General features: G+C 35.1%; 3 protein-coding genes across 7 annotated transcripts in view; 1 reads left to right on the top strand and 2 right to left on the bottom strand.

Moving 5' to 3' along the window:
- LOC113229218 (cadherin-99C) overlaps positions 1 to 8,458 on the bottom strand; it is a 194,312-nt gene extending 185,854 nt beyond the window's left edge. For all 4 annotated transcript variants that reach the window (XM_026462742.1, XM_026462741.1, XM_026462744.1 and 1 more), the window contains exon 1: positions 8,160 to 8,458. The gene's annotated coding sequence lies outside the window, so the exon portion shown is untranslated. The remainder of the gene's footprint in view (positions 1 to 8,159) is intronic.
- Positions 8,459 to 9,795: 1,337 nt separating this feature from the next.
- LOC113229220 (suppressor of lurcher protein 1) overlaps positions 9,796 to 23,277 on the bottom strand; it is a 695,358-nt gene continuing 681,876 nt past the window's right edge. For both annotated transcript variants that reach the window (XM_026462748.1, XM_026462749.1), the window contains exons 11-15: positions 19,868 to 20,054; positions 19,292 to 19,482; positions 18,488 to 18,695; positions 16,334 to 16,578; positions 9,796 to 10,026 (exon numbers count right to left, since the gene is read on the bottom strand). In XM_026462748.1, the coding sequence (XP_026318533.1) occupies positions 9,956 to 10,026; positions 16,334 to 16,578; positions 18,488 to 18,695; positions 19,292 to 19,482; positions 19,868 to 20,054 (902 nt within the window). In that variant the 3' untranslated portion in view covers positions 9,796 to 9,955. The remainder of the gene's footprint in view (positions 10,027 to 16,333; positions 16,579 to 18,487; positions 18,696 to 19,291; positions 19,483 to 19,867; positions 20,055 to 23,277) is intronic.
- Positions 20,557 to 23,277, top strand: part of LOC113229219 (DNA ligase 3) — a 5,834-nt gene continuing 3,113 nt past the window's right edge. The window contains exons 1-2 of the mRNA XM_026462747.1: positions 20,557 to 22,335; positions 22,874 to 23,027. Coding sequence (XP_026318532.1) covers positions 20,725 to 22,335; positions 22,874 to 23,027 — 1,765 coding nt within the window. The 5' untranslated portion in view covers positions 20,557 to 20,724. The remainder of the gene's footprint in view (positions 22,336 to 22,873; positions 23,028 to 23,277) is intronic.

Raw genomic sequence — 23,277 nt, 5'->3', positions numbered from 1 at the left:
TGAACCCACCCAAATATCGATGTAAAATGTACGGTCAGTAGCACACACACCTTAACAATTACGATAAAAATTCAACTCAATGCCTCGTCAATCACGAACAGTCCAAAGTTTAACCCGAGTCTGGTGTCGCTGATGTAAAAATAAAAGAGACGTGTCGGAAAAAATTGCACTTTAACTTTGGACGGTGTATACGATTCTTTAACTTATTTTAAGAATTCCGGTAGATATTTAAGATTGCCATTCACGAGGTTTAAAACTGTAGTGAAACAAAAACTTCATACTAAAAGTTTATTTATATAGTTTTTGTCTTGGATGACAAAAATCCGGGGTAGTGACCCATTTAGCTTTTATAGGCAGTCTCGTCGTAATCTATTATGATGTTTGTAGATGTAGAATTGTATATTTACAAAGAGCAACCCCTAGAGATTCTTGCTCTTTTTCTCAGGGGAATCTGCCTTAAGAATGGGCAGTAGAGTTTAGCCAATATGATGATTTCAAGTGTAATTTGCTTACCTATGAAATAAAGATAGTTTTAGTGTGAGTTTGGACATCAACAACTTAAACATAGTTTTAAGTTTCGAGATTTTTTTTTTTAATTACTCACTCGAACGCTCTCGTTTGGAATTGATCTTCGTTTATAATAGTTGCCGATGAAATATTATTGGTAAAACAGCCTACAAACGTTTTTTGTATATACATACCGTATCTAATTTGACAGTTTGAAAGCCGTTGAAGTATCAAAGCTGGTTAGCAAACAATGCCATTTCGTTTTACACTAAAATACTTCGTAACCACATCGGGTCATTGCTTCAAATAATAACTTTTTTGGAATGTTTTTTTGAATTTTCTTGTAAGGTTTTTCTATGTATAGCGTCCAATTTCATGAAATTTGTTAATGGAATTAGGATATTGTCGTTAATGTATAGCCAACTTTTGACGCGCTCTGTGATCGAGAGGCTTGCACACCGGCTTTCATGGTGTCGCCATCTCTGGGGTCCCGGGTTCGATCCCCGGCCAGGTTGTAATGAAACCAACTTTTCTATATTGTCTCGGGTCTGGGTGTCTCTGGTACCGTCGTTTCCGATTTCTTTAACGCAAGTGCTATAATTACTTACTTTGAATCGGAGCCACGTATGTGATATTGTCCAATATTTATTTATTTATTATTTAACTATTTTGTGGAAACACGAGTTACTTATATGTAAAGATGACAATAATAATAATAAGGCACACATTCATACCGCTAGGAAAACCTATATCGCGGTTGTCATGGACACACACATTAGACGACAACAAATTACACCCAAATTCACGAGAGAAATACATGTAAGCCATACAAATATTTCTCCTGGCCGCGCCAGGAATCGAACAAGGGGCCTCTGCTTGACAGACCAGGATGATAACCGTTCGGCCAAGGAGGCAGTCCAATAACTTAAATTCCAATAACCTAAGTATAGCTTCACAAACCCTGGCTAAACCTGTCTATTTACTACGATTCATAAGAAACGATTAAAAATCAAGATCGAATATATATCGCACGTTGAAAACAAAAGCATCAAAAATAAAACTCTCGCTATTCAAATTTAAACTCAATTTCAGAAACTTTAATGGCCATTTCCCAAGAGTTGACTTTTTCGTTTAGTGACAGTGTCGATTTCAACGTGCGATAATGTACTACGCATAGATATAAATATATTCGTAATTAAATTGTGAATTTTCCTAAAATGTAGAAATAAAAGAAAAATAATAGTTGTTTTAATGATTTCACTACTACATATACAACTAACTGTACGTACGTTATCTTCGTGTGTAACCGTTTGTCTTAAATGGATTTCTTCGACCTAATTTTTCGGTTTCATGCCAATTTGCAAAAAAAAATGTGCGCAAGCTAACAAGACTAACAAGTCGCACGTTGAAACCAATACTATCCCTAACCTACTTTTTCGGTTAGGGATAGTATTGGTTTCAATTTCCGGGAAATGGCAATCAAAAATTTCTGATAATTAGTTTAGAGTTTATACTTATAAGTAGTGATGACATCGGTGGCCCAACGGTTTATACTGTGGGCGTTGGATTAGGTCTCGGGTTAGATTCTCGGTAGTACCAAATTAGGAAATTACTTTTCCTACGATGATTCTGGTCTGGTCGTTCTGATAAATACCCCACACGAAATTCAGTTGCATAGTACCAGAAATTCCCTAGTTTGAGGCGAGGCGTGGTTCTCTGGCATATTATAAAAAACAAATAAAAATATACGGGTTACTAAAAATATGCACCTGAGTTAAGATATCTATAGGTCAACGGTATATTCAAATGTTTACATTACCTCATTAAAGATTTTTTGCACCTGGTAAAGCTGCCTCTCTAGAAATAACATTGAAATAGCCTACTAATGACTATCTTTGTATTTTCACAAGCGAGGACTTTAATTAAGTTGTTATTGAAGTGAACACACACGTCGGCAGATGTTACTGCATTAGCAAAGGTTAATATTAATGAATATAGGTGTTGTGGTCGTATGTATAAAGTTTCCTCTCTTTGGCGAACCGACTGCCAACTAGAGGTATGTTTATTTTCTAAGATGAAGCAAAACTTGTTGTCTCCCACTAGATTCGAAAGGAATTGTAACTATTGTAGGAGTTGAACAATTCTGCAGTCCTTTGGGGCTAGCACGACAGGGCGCGATGTGCGGCATCTCGTGCTTTATGTCGCCCTCGCGCTAGTCGCGCCCAGTCAGTGTGCTAGCCCTACTGAACAACGTAATTGACATTTTAGCGACATTGAGTTATTATCAGGTGCCGATAACTCGAATACCATCAAAATGCAAATGCGTCGTTTATGACAAGCAGGGCAAAATAGTTTACAATTTGTCTTGGCGTGTTCAATTTGTAATCAGCGTTCCAGGTTAAGTGAACTTCCTCCTGGAATCTCTCTCTGCAGGATAGTTTTCTTTTTTTATAATGAAATAAATCTTATCTAAATAAATTTTGAGTTTTTTACTATAGCTTCGGGTTATAAGCTGTGATGTCAGTGCATTAGGGGTGCCTATAGATCCTATAATGGTATCTCTGAGTTGAATTGACAATCTCTTCTTTGACTGTGATGGTTACTTCCAGGTATTCGTGGATTTCAGTGTTAGTGTTAGTGTACCAGGGCACATTGATAATAGTTTGGAGAATCATTTTTTGAACCATTTGTAGGCTTTGGCTGTTTGAGCTGCTGGCACTGCACTAGAGTTCTATAGGTACCATAGATTACTTTATAAATGAATAGCTTGTTGTATAGTGACAGTTTGTTTTATAAATTAAAAAATAAAGGTAAGCACGGATGTTGTGTACTATAGAGCATAGTTTGTGAAATTCATAATTTAAATCTTTTAAGTGCGTATTTTAGATCAGTCAAGTAAAAAATAGATAATAATATACGTTGCACATAGTGAAGTGATTTTATATGTAAATTCTAATTTACATACAAAATTACTATAGGTAGTATTAGTAGGTTATATATACCTCTAGGTATATAACTACCTCCAATTTTAATTTATTATTCTATGATTCGTACAGTTAACAGCACAACAAGCTATACACTTTTGTTCGAATGTCGTCTCCAAAGCAACGGAACAAGATCCGTCAATGTGTAGCTTCATATAAGTACCTAGAAAAATAGAAAGGTCAATATGCAAATTTCCATTGACTACTATAATTCAAATTTAAGCTTTAAGCATTCTCAAATAGATGTTATAGTAGATTGCAATAGCCAAATGGTAATGTAAAAGAATAACAAAAACGGCTAAATGAAATATATATGTATTCTAAAGCATAAACATAAAGTATTCTCTCATCAAACCCCATATTTTCCTTTCATTTACTGTAATTATTTTTATAATTTGGGTTAAAAATGGTTTCAAAGAATAGACGCAATACATAATCTAATAAAAAGTAAATAAAAATCAGTGTAATTTTAACTGCCTCCGTGGCCGATCAGTTATCATGCTGGCTTGCCATGCAGAGGCCCAGAGTTCGATTCCCGGTCCGGGAGAAATATTTGTATGGCCTACACTTATTTCTCTCGTGAGTTTAGGTGCAATATCTGGTCGTCTATGTATATGTCCTTGGCAGCCACGATACTGGGTTTCCCTAGTGTGGGGCTATAAAAATATCTGTTGAAAAACTGTCGTTTTTTTGTCATAGGCAAGTGTTAACCTCTTAAGGCTACTATGAAATATGTATTTATACAGTTTATAACACTTTAATATTGTTATATGGTTTTTGTATTACATTGTTTTTGTTTTGTTGTTTACGTAAGCCCGTTCTTTTAGTTACAGTGGCCTATATTTAGGTTTGCAGGAAGACATTTCTGTTAGAAATAAGCAGAACCTTTTGTTTGTATTTTCCTTGTTTTAATCGCGATTTTTTGTATTTTTTCCTGTACAATAAACTGTTAAATAAAGAATAAATAAATAAAGGCCAGTGCAAACCAGCAGATGGGAAAGTAGAGGACATTAAATTTATCAATTTATATTTTGTGCTATTTCAATTCAAATAAAGTACAAATTGCAATCCTCTGAAACCGGCCTCAGAGCATCGCGGCGCATTTCTCTCTGCGTTTCACCTATGTGCCAAGTTTTATTCAAATCGATATAATCGAAAGGAAAGCGGGTGAAATTCAATAAATCGCAGTCATCCCTAATTTGCTACGCTTAGAAGTGAATATTTTCTTTAAATTTCAAAACACAACTCACAAACCGCCATAATATTAACAGTATGTTTGAAATACATCAGCAAACCAAATCGTTTAGAAAATTTATCTAAAGATTTAGCTTCGTGTTTAATTTGTTTTCTCACCGTTTGTCATTTTTCATCAGAACTTCATCATCAATCCATTTATACATTACGCTGCTGGGCACGGGTCTCCTCTCAGGTGAGGGTAAAGGTTAAGGCCTATACGGCGGACTACGGTCCGCCACACAGGCCCAATGCCGGTAGGGGACGTTACACATTTTCCGAGAGTTGTGAACCTTCTTCGAAATGCAGGTTTCATCACTTCCAAGCAGAACAAGTCGTGCGCCTGAGTGTAAGCTACACGCCTGTCCATAACAGTTGCAGTACAACTCAGAGCTTTAAATCGCAAAGATCTAAGAGGCACTGCCACAGCGCCCGTCACTCTGAGACATAAGTTGACAAGTCCCATGTGCCTGTAATTTCACCAGCACCCTTCAAAACCGGAATACGGTAATGCTAACATTACTGTTTGGCGGCAGAAATAGGTAAGGTGGCAGCACTTCCCTGGACGAACTCTTTCACAAGGAACTCTACTGCCACTACCGCTACTACGTTGTATCGCTACTATGTTCTCCTTCGCTGAGATGCTCATGATAAATTTCAAATTAAATCAGAAATGAAAGAGATAAAACTATGGATCGGCAATGATAATTATCATAATAATAAGAACATAAATATATTCATAATTCCTAACCCTGTTTATTTATCTTAGCCTCCGTGCGTTTCTCCCATCGATTTTTTCATAAACATACCAGTACAATGTTTTAATATATCTAGAGAGCTATTTAATGAATATACGACTCAATGTTTTCTTTAGATACAAACAATGCAACAACCACTGTGTTGGTATGACGTTATTCTTAGGTATTTATGGGCGGCGTCAATTCAAGATGGTGTCAAGAGTTGATATCATCGGTTGATTTTACTGTTCTTACCTGTACAATGCACAAATTCATTAAATGATAAGCAGTTTCTTACCGTTTGTCCACGGTCTCTTTTCTCCCATTAGGGTGAATGAAGACAATAGGCCTGCATCCTGCACCTAACTACGCCCTTGAGGCTTATCAAGGGCGTAATTAGGTTAGCTTTTTTCTTGTGCTTTATTCCCTCCCGTAAGTTTGTTTTATTTTTTTAAATTTAAATAAATTAATTGTTAATTGATAAACGCCTGTTTACAATATGTACAGATTGTTTTAATCTATATTAATTAAACAAGAAAATAACTTTAGCACATTTAAAAATAAAATAACAATTTCTGAATTAAGATAAGATTGTTCTGCGAGGCTCTTTACATAAAACAGCCGAAAGACTTTATACTTACATAAGTTATTGCATTAAACTCAAAAGTACCACTAACTGACCACGCAATTTCAGATTTTCTACAAACACCGTATAGAGTAGTGTGAAAAGCCTTGTTATAAATAAAGAAAAAACTGAACTGTAGTGAAGGTTAATAGTAGATTGTACAACAAGTGCACAAAACGCGTCCTTTTACGCGAGACGAGTATATCTACCCGACCCGCAGGCGAGAGTGGATAAGTCGAGGGTAAAATGGGTTTTATGACGAGTTATACACTCTGCTTTTCACTTCGATTGCGAGGAAGTTAAACATCAATATTACAAATAAACGATTATTAATTAAAATTGAAAGTAAACTTACAACAATTAGACATATTTAATGTGATGGTTTTTTATTTTATGCATTAGAGCATAAAATCCTATTTTATGCAGCCTACACCCAGCATAAATACGAACTTCAAGAGCATGAGAAGTGAAAAAACTTTTTTCAGTTTCCAGCTTCACTTGGAGAATACTGCCAGTCTCTCAAATAAAATCAAATCATATTATTATTCGTCATCATGGGTACAATAAAGATGATAACATTTATTTTATGATCGCCATGACGGGCCATCAAGGCATACGAATTATACTATTATTATTAATTATACTTGTCCAATACTTCCAAATAATAATAAAATAACACTAATAATTATTATTAAATAGTCATAAACCACTGATTATAGGCTTCGACCTTCACAGGACCAAGTCTTAAAATCTACAACAGTTAGGACATCAAAACAAAAGTGATTTAATTAAGATAATAATCAATGTAAATAAATCAATGTCATACAGTCACGTTCGTCTCAATAATAAATAATAAATTAATTAATGTGAAATTAGTTAGCAAAATTCCTTTAATGTATAAAATGATTTTTCAATTAAATACTCAAATAATGTGCGTTTAAATTTCGCGAAATTTTCATTCTGCCTTACCTGTAATGGCAATTTATTATAGATTTTTGGTGCCATTGCAATTATACTCTTCTCAAATAGTGACATTTTACAATTTATTTGGCGTAGTTGGTTAGGACGTCGTGCTCTTGTAACTAGTCTCTGATCAGTCATGGGTTTACTCTTTTTATAATTTCCTTAAAATTATGTTTAACTACTTAACACTGCTCTTTAAGCCTACTTCGGTTTCTAGGACAATACTATTTTGGACCCCGACATGGTTGCGATATTGACGCTTGACATCAACTACCGACATTTTAATTGCCTTGCTTCTGGTAGCTGTCACGTTACGTATATTATAGTATAACTTGACTGTACTTGTTGAAAGAAATATTGAATTTGGTAATGAAAATTTAAATTTAGAACCAGCAGTACAATATCGATGAACTTCCGTTTTAAAACGTACCCTCAAGTGAACCACTCGAACAAATAAAAACACTCTTAAACCCAATAAAATTGTCAGGTCTTTGGTTAAACCATAAACAAACTAAACAATTTAAAAATAAAAGAATTTTGTAGGTGTACTAAAATTTAAAAAACCTTACATTAAAATATTTAAGTACGTAATGTGCATAATGTGTGCCAGTCAATAAATCGCGTGCTTTTTTAAAGATAATTGATGCGTTTTTGCTAAGAATATTCTACAAAGTTATTAAAGTAAACCATTTTTAATACAATCATTAAATCGCAATTTTTTGCCGATTTGACTACAGTTGAGCAAATTTGTCGTAATCTTTTACATAACTTCTTGCATACTAGAAAATTACTATTAAAAACTGTTGGTATATTTATTATTATGCGTGCAAACGTACGACGATTTAAGTAACTAAAATACCTTCATACTACAAAAGCTTAATCAACTTTAAAAACTTTAAAGCAACCTACATATTGGATTTTTTTCTTTTACATTTTATTTGTGATTATTTTATTACACTCTGAGCAATTTAATTGTTTCAATATTCAAAACTGTTTGTTACCACGCGGTTACTTTGATAAGCCACGCTTTTCACAAAAGCTCGTTTAAGCACTGCTTGGTCAACAAGATATTAATATCGCAATGTAAGTTTGTTCGGTACCTACACTTACCGGTAAAAATAGGGTTGACTAGCGGTTCACCTGCCCAGTGTGCCGGGTCCAGAGGCTGCGACGACGTCCCTGGAATGCGACACCTGTGACCACAACACACTCACAGTACAAACACGGAGCACTTCAAATTCCAATACCGTCCAAAACAATCTTCTCTTCCGCACAGTTTCACAATACAAAAATTTAAAATCACGTCTTTCGTTTGTATTTCGAATTATTAGGAAAAAGTTTTGCGCGAGCACTGGGCAAAAGCTATAAGCCTAGCGTGATAGACTCCGAAGAGAACGGCGAACGAACTCAAACTGAGGTGAGTCGGCTCGGAGAGGGGGGCGCGTGGGCCAACTGGGATGCGATAGTAGCGCCGCCGCACCTGTTGTCGGTGTGCGGGCGTACTTTTTGGCTATGCAAGCTTTGAAGTGAACATTCATTTCTTCGATTATGCAACCTGCAACTCGGTAAAGCTCAACCGGGCGTGCAGGAAGAAATGTTGACGAGAATTATATGCAACAAAGCGCGACTAATTGAAATTCTTCGTTATTGCACGATTAACTAACAGTCAACTAACGTCTAACTGATTGTAATAAAATTAACAAATGTAAAAATAAATGTCAAACTCAACCGTTATCGAGTTCCGGCTGCAGTAAATCAGTTTTCCGCGGCAGGTTGTACAATAATCATCAATTCGTGCTGAGTAACTGTTTATGCAAAGCAGAAAGTGTCCGAATTAATTAGCTAACGAATAAAACATTTGTCAGTTTCAAATTGAACTTTGACAAGCGTATCGATTTGCTCAAAATGATAAACTGTTATTTATTTCATTTTGTTTAACATTTAGAAGACATTGATTCGAGCTTTCATCACTCATTTGAGTACACATTTAATTAAAAATTAGTCGTCGTTTCTAGCTGTCCCATCCCTGGGCATGAGACATCTCTACTGTCGATTCCTCTACAAAACTTTACGTTTACGTAGCAAAATTTCAGAAACAAGAATCGCCAAGATAGTCGACTATTTTTTTAAAACTATTCTGAATCGACAGTTACATTGGGTCAGATCTACTGTTTTTTACGTGTCATAATTTTTTTATTGAAAATGGTACCTATCTTAAGTGATTTACACATTACGCAGCATGCTAATTTGTAATTAAATATTTATAGCGTTACGTGTATCTAAGTGTACCTAAACAGGATATAATTTAGTTTAGCTCTACTCGTTTTATATCGATTAATTGCGTGACAGGATTTACTGTATTAACCCATAGATTTACGTCCGTATTGGGGACGTCAACGTGCAATTTACAAAGCATTCTAGTTCATACTTGAAAAATTGACGGTTTTTTAAGCTTTGTGTGGCCGAGTGTACCTAAACAGGGAATAGTTTGGGTCCACTCGTTCTGTATCGATTTATTATTTATTACGTAACAGGATTCACTGCATTTTCCCTGGCAATATAGCAGCCGATGGACTTCCTCAGAGAGTTGGTATAGCCTTCCATTTCCACCCGCAAACCCAATGCGTACTGGGGAAGTCACACGTCCTTGGTAGAGTGGTAGGATTCAGGGAAAAAAAAACAAAATTATATTACTTATTGTATCTTTAATTCATTTTTACGTGCCTTTATGAATAAATCTTTATTGTGTTTCATACGGTATTGCTATAATATGTAAGGAAGGAAACTGAAATTACAATTTTATAGAAAATATTGCGCTTCTACATTAAATTACAAGTGTATGGCACATACTATAATACAAAATATACAGGAGTATATACTATTAATTTAATCTAATATCACTTTAGTTAATGATATAGTTGGTGATGCAGATGTGGGAGTATCGTAGCGACTAGCACCATGAAATTTCCAAGTATACCTGTAACCAAAAATACCTCTTAAAATGTTATGTCGCTAAGATCTATAAAGCACTCACACATCTGTTATACAGTGTTTTTGAACTTAATTAAATTATTTTTAGAGCGTGATCGCAACGATTCTCGTTCAAGCTAAAATGTCCTAAATCTCCCCTCGTAAATAAAATTTTTTATATTTTTTTTCTTTAGTTCTACAAGCAAATGTCGCCGTTCTGTTAATGTGACCGTCAATATGCGGTATTAAGGGAGCGACGGAGAGTGACCATTCTCGTTACTTTTTATTCTCTTAAAAGTTTAGTTATCTACTGCATTTTACTGGCACCATTAGAATTATTTTAAAATGCAACTTCTATATCAGTAGTGTCCTAAGATGCAGTAAAACCATTTCTGGAAATCCGGAATTCGAAACAGTAATTAATTAATATTTTTACAACTCTATGTCGATCCTTGCAGCTCTATCTATACCTACATGTATCTATCTAAGCACATATCAGTGCCTCCAGTGAAAAACGGAATAAGACGAATTATGCCCTTTTGTTTTTGTTGTACCATTGGCTTCAGCGTAATTGATTACATAACATATCAATAGGACATCTCTCAAGAAGTCGCTTAACGTCGTTTTTCTTATTGCACTAAGGGCATAACTCACTGTTTTTAAAGGCATAATCTTAGTTATCGGGCATTTTTTTCGAGTCTAAAACAAGTTTAACGACTCAGTACAGATATATTTTTTATAAAGACACTTTTCGTATTGTTCCATAATAACTAGGAAAAAAATAGGACTAAAGCGACTATTGCCTTATTCCACAGTGTACATAAAGGTATAACCAGACAGATATAATATGTCTGTGGGTACAATCGAGCATTCCGTTTGTTACACTGGACAGGATTGTTCATACCCGCAAATATATCGTTTTGCTATTGGTTCATAGTTCGCAACAGAAAGCTTGTCGTTTCATTCCTTTAATGATTTTATGTCTTTTATCAATGTGGTTAGTATCATAAGTACTGTTATAGCTACAGAACAGACGCAGTTAAGGGAATAAATGAAATTATGTCTTAAAGTTTGTTAACATAAGTCGTTTTATTACCCTTAAGCATTAATAAACAAGGACGCAACTCGAAAAAAGCTTAAAAAATATATAGAAAATGTGACTGAATGCTTAACTAATAGAGCTTAGATACTTAGTACTTTTTATGAGTTCTAGCATTAGGTATACAATGCTAGAAATCATAAAAAATACTAATAATAAATGTGATCAAACCAATAATCAATAAAATAATGGTTTTTGCCTCTCCCGAAAAGTGTCGATTTTAAGTTATTCCCTTTTTCACTGGAAGCACTGATATGTGGAACACTTTTTCCGACCATTGATCATAACTAACATAATCGATATTTTTAGCGAAATTGAGTAATTAACATTACTGGCATCAGCCAAATGACTTCTACATAAGCGGTTTTTTCATAATTATTTTTTTTAACTTTAACTTCTCCGTTTTTTTTTAAATTTAACTGCCTCCGTGGCCGAACGGTTACCATGCCGGACTGCCACGCAGAGGTCCCAGGTTCGATTCCCGGGCCGAGAGAAATAGTTGTATGGCTTACAATTATTTCTCTCGTGAGTTTGGGTGTAATTTGTGGTTGTCTAAGTGTGTCCATGGCACCCGCGACACAGGGTTTCCCTAGTGCGGGGCTATGTTGAGTGTGTGCGTTATTATTATCTTATTTAGTTTCAGTTTTTATTGTTAAGCAAAATTAGCGTAATGGACATTTTTCAAAGAAAAATGACAAAGAGGGCAGAATATAAGACCTACATCCCCATAATACTGTCAGCAAAGTTGAAGCTTTCCCACTTTCAAAACAGTTTGTTGTTTGCAAACGAAGATTAATTGTGTAAAAACCTTTTGTTTACAATAAAAATATAATCTAGCCTTTAAACGCTATAGGTTGACGAGAATCATTGTGAGCACATTTTTACAGCACTGCGGAAGGGACTGGAAGCGAATTTTTGTAACCATAATGAACTTTATGTGAATCGTGTGAAGTACAAACTAAATACGAGTAAAAAACAAACCGCAAGTCTTCCAGAGAATTCTCGCGCAGTCACGAGAATACCCGCTGTTACCGTGTCGTATCTGCTTTGTACGTTAAACAATTGAAATAAACTTCATTATGCTATGTACAATTTCGTTACAAAAATTCGCTTCCATTCCGTTCCACGGCAACGTAAATTGAGTCTGAAACTTTGCTTGATTTGCTTGAACTTTGCTGATTGTACAAGAGATCGTATTTTGGGAGCTAAGAACAACGTTGTACTTGTTTTTCCAAACATACACTTACGGTCAGCTGTAACCATGGGACTTGTAAAGAGCCCGAAACGTTGGTTTGTTTGAAAAACAAAATACAAGCGATGTAGTCCGAAAAATAGTATCGGAATCGCGAAAACCTAAAAACTCTATAATATGTACAACAACATTTTGTGATGGTCTTTACTCACACAGATATCTGCATAGAAAACGTTTTATCGCCAGTGAAATTACATGTGATAGATGATATTGATATGATATGATGTAAAAGTTGGTAGCTGCATGTCACGTAACGTGCTATCAAAAATGTGACGATAAGCAACGTACCTGAGATGATAATAAAGCTATTTCGAGATAGTGCATTAGGACATTATGAAAGATATTAGTTTCAACTTTCGCTCTTTTTCAAGTTTACGACATTAGATTAGTTATACGCTTTATGTATCGGTTTTGAAGGGTAAGAGTGCTGGTGAAATTACAGGCACATGGAACTTGTCAATTTATGTCTCAGAGTAACGGGCGAAGTCGCAGTAAGTACTCCTCAGATCTTTGAGATTTAAAGCTCTAAGTGGCACTGCAACTGTTACGGACAGGCGTGTAGTTTACCATCAGGCGCACGACTTGTTATAAAAAAAAAAGTTAAAAAAAAATCTGCATAATGCATGGACTGACAAACAATCCGATAGTCCACCTGATTGTAAAGTGTTTACCGCTGCTAGGTAAGGAAGTTTCATAATATTGGACAAATGCAGTGCAGCAGCAGTGGAATTCGTCGTAAAAGAGTTTGTCCGGGGAAGTTCTCACTGCCATTCCCTGCAGGCCGTCGCCGAGTCGTCCCAGTAGGATGCGCAAGTGGATTCTGGGGCACCTCTTTATGGCGGCGGTGAGGTTAACAGGTGGGTTCAAGTGGGTATACTGGGCTACCGCCTAGAATCCCCGTAAAACCGCTTGCTGCTTACCCGAGCCGTATGCGTAATGAATTTCCCAGCTCAAAAAAAGAAAGTATTGTCACCATACTATTTCTGCAGCCAAACAGTGAGCGTTTCTGCGTTCCGGCTTTGAAGTTCTTTGCAATTTATAGCTCTGAGTGGTGCTGTAACTGTTACGGGTAACTGTAACTGTAACTGAAATGATGCAACGCCTGTAACCGTTGACTCTCCCTAAATTTCCCGCCGAAACACAGCAATGGTTTGCGTAGAGATGCTTGTCACCAGTAAAATATAGACATCGATCAGTTTTGAGTATGCATTCATCATGTTATCAATTTTACAATCTTTTCACTAATAGCAAACGTGAGTATATTGCTGCCGTCCTAATGGAAAGTGCAGTAACTAGCATTTTTGACGAATTTGAGTTAAATACATAATCGTTAACACCAAAACAAGATCTATATTTGGCTCTAACTCACGTATCAAAATTCCCATGGGAACCCTGTAATACAGGAAGTGAAACTGCAGTAACTTAGTACAAATAACATTTGCTAATTTAAAGTGCAGTAAGATTAGTTACTATGTAATTTTAAATTAAATGTAATTTTAAACTTGAGTCAATGGCGATGGAATTCTAGCAATAAACGCAGTATCTAATAGTTACTGCATTTATTGTATGTATTTTTTACAAAATCTACCACCTCAGAGCTAATTATAACTGCAGTATCTTACAATTACTGCACTAATTTTATTTATGTTTTACAAAATCTACCATCTTAGAGCTAATTATAAATGCAGTATCTATTAGATACTGCAGTTATTATAAGGAAATCAATAACATTTTGTTGTTGCAATTCTAATAAAACTGTAATAACTCGTATAGATACTGCAGTTATAATTGGTGAGAAGACGTCTCTAAGCTAGTGGCAATCAGTCATCGCACAGAGGTGTATTTCTAAGAAAAAATCGATCAAAAGTCGATATCAAAAATTTTGTTAAATTCATTTTGTAGACAAAACGTGCATCGTTAAAGCTTAATAACCGTCACACGACTAAACGGGAATTTCGGCGCTCCTGTTTAAACGTAATCTTTCAACCCAATTCTGTGTTTATGTGTGGTAAAAGTTTTGTAATACCTATTGATGAATATTAAAGAGGAAGGTACGTACTTTAATTTAAAATTATACTTTCCGGATTGCAGTTGATAAAGTGATATTTCTTACCGTATAGGTACATTCCATAATAAAAAAATAAGGTTTTTTTGTAATCACTATATTCATACATTGTTATGTATATCAGTTAAGGCTAGTTAACTTATGTTTTTGTGTGTAACTTAAAACTTAGTTATTCTTGATAATGTTTTTAAATAAAGAAGTCCCGCATGTACATTTTACATAGACTTTTGTTAAATTCTGATCCTTTTTTGAGCAGTACAATGCAAATGCCACAGAAAAAAATCAAATATTTCTCCAGTGAGACATAGGAACGTCTGCTGCCGGAAGCATTAGACGCAACATCAACTTAGGTATAATGAAGATGGCGATGGGTCTTTTGACGAGGAATCCCATTAATATTATATTTTTTGCAATTAAGTTTCAATACTACGAAAAATATGTGTTTTAAATAAAATATAATGACTTTAAAGTTCTTTTTATTACATGTCAAATCGATAAAAATCACAAAATCATTTTGAGCAACTTTTGAGGTGAAATACTCCTCTGTGCGTCGTCCGCTTCCTGTGCGTAATGCGCAATATTTATAAATACTTGTGAAAAATGTTTCTTTTTTTACTTATAAAGTTGGTCTCAAGTAAAATATTTAATCAGAGAAGACTGAATGTTATAGCAGTTGTCATAGCATTAATATTAATAATAAAAAGAAACGTGATCTCAAATTGTAGTTCCTCAACTAAGTAATTGTAATAAGGAGACTGAACTTTTAACTTCAATATAAGGCAAGATTTCATTTTTTTATATTGTTTATTGTCAATCGAAATGTGATTAAGGGTTCATATATTTGGGAATAATATATCTGGGATTTGAACAAATAAATAATAAATTCTAATTTTATAAATGTACGAAATTAATATTATCTATATAAAATACTACATTTTCTCATCTCTTTATGTTCCCAATCCAATTAACACTTTCTCCGACTTGGGAAATAGAAATATAAATCATTTATTCCTTGAATAAGCAGTTGTGTATACAATAAACAATTGGACTCGAACTCTCACCGTAGCCTATCATGTACGCTTGTAACACTAGTGGCCATTACTCAGTCGTTGCTAACACAACAGAAGGGAAGGAATTAGCAAAAACTGCAGTAACGTAATAGATACTGCAGTTATTTATTATATATATTATTATTAACTTGTTTTTGAATATGTAGTTTCTAGATTAATTAGCAGCACGATATTTATCTAATAATAAGTGCAGTATCTAAGGTACTTACTGCCGTTATGGTTAGGACGATCAGTTGTGTTACTAGAGCAGTTGCTAAACATAAGTATATTTTTGAAATATTATCATACATTACCTTAACATACTTATATAAATATATCACATTACAATTCTTCATTCTTTTACCTTTCTATGGATATATGCCGTGTCGCTGTAACGTAGTTTTGAAGCTAGAGTAAATTTTAAACTATTTTCTTTAAACACGTTTTTCTTGAAAACAGGTTTGACTTAGTTACTCTTAGTTAGGAGGGCAGATTGTCCCCAGGAGGATATTTCAAGTTCACACGGTAGGACACAGATGTTAAAAATGTCCGAGCACATCTTAGCTGAATATGATTGTATTCATAACAACCAAAAATCTTAGCAAAATAATGTCACACTTTTTTTTCATACGCTCTATCGTTCTACACTAGTATTTGGCATAACTTATAAAAAGTTAGAATTATGCGCAAAAAAATTATTTACATATTTCGATTTCCATCCGATTCAAATTTTTCTATGTTTTAAAGTTAATAAAATTTCATCAAAATTGTAAGTAACGGTTAAAAATGAGCTAAGTATTTCTTTGACAAAACCAACAGGCGGGATTAATGGCTAATTTTCATACTTACACACAGAATTAGAAGCCTCATCTTGCATCGGGGCCCGATACTCATCACTGATGTCAAGAAACTGGTAGATAGCTTTGAAGCCTGTACCGTCCAGGCGATCATTGGAGCGAAATGTTACTTTGAAGAAATTCCTCTCAGATTCTACATGGAACTCCTTCATCTGGCCACAGTATCGGCCGTACAGGTTGTCCTCAGTCATGTAGTTTGAAAATTCGACGTAATCACTTGCTGATACAGCTTCACATCTACAGAAAGAAAATTTGACAATGAAATACATTTTATTAGTGTCCTTTATTTTATGAGTTATTAGTATCCGTCAAATTGCTTAATGCCACCGACATTAATAGAATAGTTTGTTCTGCATGCTGTTAGGGCTATTAACAACTTGGACCCCAAAGTGTCTCTGAGAGAAAATTTTAAGGAAATGAACAACACTGGCACTCCGTGGCAGAACGGTTACTATGACGGACTCAGAGGCCCCAGGTTCGATTCCCGAGAGAAATATTTGTATGGCCTACATTTATTTCTCTCGTGAGTTTGGGTATCATTTGTGGTTGTCTATGTGTGTGTCTATGGCACTCGCGACACAGGGTTTCTTTAGTGCGGGGCTATGTCGACTATGAGTGTGAGTGTGTGTCTTTACTTATGGTGCAGGATCTAGGGAGCGCCCAAAGACGCTCGCAGTGCAAGGCTTAGGGAAGTAGAGGGGCTATAATAATCTGGCTGTACTGAACAGAGTACTAAAAAACCGACCTCAAAAGTATGTGAAATTACTTCTATTTGCCAAGTTTTATTGATATCGGTTACCGGAAAGAGCGCAAACCCGGATTCATCCCCTAGTTCGCCACTGTACGAGACTTGACACAGGAGATAATAAAAATCAATTCTCACTACTCAAAGTATATTGAGAGAGAAAAAAGCCTTGAATTGGAGAATAGCAAAATCAACCAATAATTGCTCTTTATAACAAAAATTTAGGAGCTATTTATAAAAATGAATCTTCATGCGTGAATTAAATGGGACCACTATGGAGGTACCCTTTTTTCAACAAAAAAAGAAGAAGAAAAAATCGGTTCACAAATGGCGGAGTTATCACGTAACATACATACAAAAAAACGAAAGAATTAAGAACCTCCTCTTTTTCTGGAGTCGGTTAAAAATGAAATTTATGTTAGTTAAGAAGAATACTATTTCTTGATAGACACTATTTTTCCTCATTATTCCCGGAAAAAATTGCTTATTGAATGATGTAGTGTTTAATACATTTCATGATTTTTGAAGTGTAACCTATGCGCAATAAACATAATTACTACGTATATTGAATTTGAACTTCTTTTGAACGGGGACCTTTGCGAAAAGAAAATGAGATGAAATAGTACAAAAATAATATATAAAAAAAAGCATAATGTACAAAAAAACTTTTTTATGAATATACAAAATGTTGCATTTTTTATATATATTATGTAGGCAGCAAACACGCACACGGCCCGGCGGATGGAAAGCGATCACCATCGCCTATGAACGCCTGCAACACCAAGGGCGTCACCAGCGCGTTGCCAACCCTTTAGGTTTTCAAACCCCTTTTGTTGGACTCCATGCTGTATTACTACGGGAAAACTCCGACAGGGAGTTCATTCCACTACCTAATTGTACCTGTGAGGAAGCTCCCCTGAAACCGTTCTGTACGAAATCGACTCGGTTCCAGAGTGTGTGTAAGCATACGATAGTCAACAATTCTCATAGCACTCTTTGTACCGCGTCAAAGGGCCCAAGCTGGCATCCGGGGGTTTCCGCCCATTGATGGCAGCAGTATTCCATGTGGGGACGGACTTGTGACCTATAAAGTAGCAGTCCGCTTAGCTTCATTGAGCACACCGAACTTTTTGGACGCCAGCTTGACTTTGTCATCTAAGTGACTACGGAACTGAGCGTCACAAGAGATGTGGACACCAAGGATCCTGATGCTCTCCGAGATATTTAACGATTTGTTCTGAAACTGAAGGTACCTACAACTACACGTAATCATCTAAAACGTGTTACTTTCGCGGTTTGATAAGTGTATTTTTACATGTTAAAGTATCTTCGATCTATTTAAATAAATGGCGAGAAAGTCGCTGTGACTTTTAAGTCGTACTTTAAAGAAGAAAGACTTACGGTAAAACCCCCTCAACATCGAAATTCGTAAAATGTAGATGCACTTTCTCTGTCTCCCCGCCATGAAAGAAGTAAGTACACTCGGTGTCACGAGGGTATGGTCCGGGAGAGTTGGGAGACGCGAAGGTACCATTACGAGCTTCAGTGCTGTTGTACACGAAGGCGCAAGGAAACTCTTTTAACTGTCTTCCTGATGTTATGCCAAAATCTAGAACATAATAAACGTTGCGTTAGAGGGTCACTAATCAGTTTTTTTTTATGTAGGGGTAATAACCTTCAGCTCGTGAACGCACTTATGATAGCAAACAATTTTAGTAAAAAGTATTCATAAATTCAGGTTCAACACTTTGGTTTTTACACAAAACTGTTCTAACACATTTTAAACGGGGAATCTTCTTATTTGAATTTTTTTCTAATAGATATTACCTACTTATTTGACGAGTATGTTTACGATTTAGGCGACAGGTAAAGGTGGTAAATTAAATAAAATCAAGGACCAAAAGAAGTAACCGGGCATTTTAGAGCGTGCTAAATTAGACAACGAAACATAACTCTAAGAAAACTTTTAACGGTAGTTCTTTATTGTTGCAATTTATATTCTAATGACTACGCATTAAAACACCTATAAGGTTTATCTCTTTCGGTTTATGGTTTAAATCAGATTAAACGATACATAATGCTAGTAGAGTAAACAGGGATGTCGTATATACGTAAAGATCTGAAACGTTAATAACTGTATCAGACGTTAAAGTATCTATGCTACTAAGTACCGGTATTCCATTTAATTGCTTCTGAAAAACTTACTTTCTACAAATGAGTAAGAGATCTTAAATCCTCTAGCGTATCTGGAGGAGTGTGTTCCTCGGAATTCGAGCATTAGCTTCGGCCCGTTCGACATGATCGGCTTGGGTAGGTCGACGCCACAGAACGTTTCCACTTTTTCTAATCTTCCGTCTACGTTGATAAAAGCTTGCATTGAATCCACGTTTGTGCAACTGTAATTGAAGAAAGAAATACTTAATACCTTACGATCAAATAGATATATTAAATATGTATCTAGATTGAAAAAAAATAAACACCTGGTCCAAAATACTGGAGCCAGTGACATAATTATTAGAATCGCCATCGACAAAGTGAAATTAGCCGAATTAGTCTTAACTGGTTATCAAAACATATAATGGCATTCCATGAATAAGATTGGTAGATAAAAGTTTATGAGATGTCAGTCACGTCAAAACGTTACAAATAAATATTTAGATAAGTAGGAAGGTACCGTCTAGAATTAGGCGCTAGATAGCTTTATTAATTTGGTGCCGGTGCAGGTGAATTTATGACCTGCTTTATACTAAATACATACTTATTGTAATTACTCATACTTACTCTAAAGAACCATCTGCAGATTTATACAAATAGAAGTCTTGAAATACTAGTCTAACTCTTTCTTTGCCTCTGCCAAAAAATTCATAGTGGCAATGGGTGTTCGGGGGGTACGGCGACGGATAGTGCGGTGATGTGAGCGTGCCGTGCTTAGTTCCATCACTGTTGAATTCTTGGTGACAAGATGATGCTGGAAAGATAAAAAGAATTCTCTATAAGAATATTCAATTGTTACCGAATCAATGCTTTTAGCGTCGTCTGACGCATGCGTGGAACAGAACGTAATATTGATTAGAGCGGGTAAACGTTGTTGTCATATTCAATACTAGTTACAATATATCGGTCATAATCTAGTGCTACATTTGGGTTTGCGAGTTTTGATATACTTTTTCCAATTTTCACAGTTCAGTAAGTTCAGTAAGTTGATTAGTGTTCGTTATTGTTAAAAATTTCCTACAGTAACTATTGCACGTTATTAAAACTGAAATTATCTATAAATTGCAAAAAGAAAACTACGTAGTCAATAACGGTCTCTTAGCAAGTTGTAAATTACAATTCCCCAAAATAAAACTTTATTTACAGTTGTTAAAACGACAACCCTGTTAATTTAATACTATCAAGTATTCATTGCACAATCTATCTATAATCCACACCCCTAGTACAGGCACACGTCATTCTGACATTTAGGCCGGCTTGTTGCGACTTGCTGGTTTGTTGATTATGTCGTGGCTATGTTTATTCTATTCTTGTTAAAAATGATTATAATACGTTCGTAACCCTTTAAAACGGTCGCAAATGTTATAAAATTAGTGTGTGACTATTGAAGTGATTTCGGTGAAAATTTGACATAAAAAATAACAATGACGGAATTACAACCGTTTTTCGTTGATCGTGCGAAACAGAGCCGTGCTTGCTGCAAGGGATGTAAACAAAATTGTCTAAGTGGTGATTTAAGACTCGCTAAACTAGTCGCTAGCCCTTACGGTGAAGGCCAACAAATGAAATCCTGGTACCACGTTGATTGTTTTATGGACATGCTTCTAAAACAACGTCCTACAACGAAACGCGTAGATTCAATCGACGACATTGGAAACTGGGACGCTTTGAACAAGGAGGATCAAAAGTTAATAATAAAGAAAATAAATGAAACGGAAAAGTTGTATGAAGAGAAAAATAGTGGGAAATATAAAGCGAAGATTATTAAGAATGAATCTTCGTTTCATAAGAATAGTTCACATTCTACAGACAAAAAAAATAAGGGCGAAGATGATACTTCTAGTTCCAGTAAAGATATTGGTGTTGAAGATAATAAGTTTTATTTGCTTTCAAAATTGTGTAAGAAGATTGCAGAATTAGATGCGTACACAGGCAAAACAACAGCTGTTAAAAAGTTTTTTACAAAAGGGTCGGACAACACGTCCTTTAAGGGTGATTTAGCATTATGGTGTAAACTACTATTACCCCAAGTTAGTAAAAGAGTTTACAATTTAAAAAGTAAACAACTTGTGAAATTATTTTCAAGAATTTTTAACACAGACCATGATGATATGTTAACACATTTAGAACAAGGCGATGTAGCCAGGACTATTGAAAGGTTCTTCTCAAAATCAAAAACTGTACGACCTGCAAATGAAAGTACATTGACAATACATGAAGTAGAAAATTTCCTTGAAGACCTATCAAAATTAACAAAAGAGGAAGAACAAATACACCATTTTAAGAAAATTGTTAAAAAATGCACTGCAGAGGATTTAAAAATGCTTATACGGTTAATCAAAAGTGATTTACGTATGAATGCAGGTCCAAAACACATATTAGAAGGTGTTCATCCAGATGCATATAATGCATTTCAAACTTCAAGGGATTTAAACATAGTGATTGATAGAGTTCTTTCACACGGAAGTGGAGTAAACAATAAAGATGCAACACAGAAAAGTGTAGAAGCAAAGCTTGTTCTAATGACTCCTGTGTTACCAATGTTGGCTGAAGCTTGTAAATCTGTTGAGATGGCAATGAAAAAATGTCCAAACGGAATGTTCTCTGAAATAAAGTATGATGGAGAAAGAGTCCAAGTTCATAAAAATGGAAATGAATTTAAATATTTTTCAAGAGCTTTGAAACCTGTAATGCCACATAAAGTTAAACATTTTAAAGATTATTTGCCCCAAGCATTTCCTAAAGGTGTTGATATGATATTGGATGCAGAAGTATTGATGGTTGACATTAATACAGGGAAACCATTACCATTTGGCACTTTAGGTGTTCACAAACAGTCGGAGTTTAAAGATGCCCAAGTTTGTTTATATGTTTTTGATTGCTTATATTACAACGGGAAGGTATTGATAGATATGCCTATAAGAAAACGGAGGGAGATTCTTCTTGAACACATGGTTGAAGTAAAGAACCATGTGATGTTTTCAGAACAAGAGTTGATTAAGAAGCCTGCTGATTTGGCAAAAATGATAGCTAAGGTGATTGTTAAATTTTTTTTTACGTAATTTTCAAAGTTAAGCTATGTCCTAATCCTTGTTTAACATATTTACAGCTAACCAAAAATCAAAAGTTTATTAGATATTAATAATGGAACCAAAATGGGGTAGATGAACATACTGGTGTGGGTTGTTTTTTGTTGGTCGCTGGTTTTTATGTTTGTGAATTTAAGAGGTCGTCATGTTGCCCACACTGGTCTTTCACAGACTTATTATGTATCTATTTAATTTTCTGTGTTCACTTGGCATCAAAATGACAATGAAAAGCTTGCACAGCTTATTTGCAATAATGCCTTTCAAAGTGAGGAGTTTTCTAGTTTCAAATTAGTGTGTTTTGTTAGAATAGGGACAAAGAGGAGGTGGGTAGATCACTTGTATTAAAAAATACAAAATGCAGGTAAAAAAATAATCTATGAATGTTGTGACATTTTATATTTATATATATGAATGTGACATTCATTACTAATATTTGCGATATACTATTTTTTTGTTTTAAATTATTATACTTGTACAATTTCAGGTTTTACAACTTGGTTTAGAAGGTTTAGTTTTAAAAGATCTGGAGTCCACTTACGAGCCAGGAAAGAGGCATTGGTTGAAAGTGAAAAAAGATTATCTCTTTGATGGAGCTATGGCTGATACTGCAGATTTAGTTGTACTTGGTGCATGGTTTGGTAAGTGGAGAAACTACATTGAGTAAAATACATTTTTAACAAATGCAAAATTAAGTTTAATTGAAACTTAAATAAAAACAAAAACCTTTTTTGTGTTATCAATAGCTAAATTATTTTTGTCTAGCAGGATAAATTTATCCATAGAATGCTGTTTCATATTTGAGCCCATATTACTTGACCTAAGTGCGGTGGTGGGGGTGGAGTCAGCCTGCTTGGCAGGGTCGGAGTCAGCCTGCTTGGCAGGGTCGGA

This window comes from Hyposmocoma kahamanoa, unplaced genomic scaffold, assembly GCF_003589595.1.
Source record: "Hyposmocoma kahamanoa isolate Upper Pololo Valley unplaced genomic scaffold, ASM358959v1 296, whole genome shotgun sequence".
NCBI classification, from domain to species: domain Eukaryota; kingdom Metazoa; phylum Arthropoda; class Insecta; order Lepidoptera; family Cosmopterigidae; genus Hyposmocoma; species Hyposmocoma kahamanoa.
This window is presented reverse-complemented; position numbering and strand designations above follow the sequence as displayed.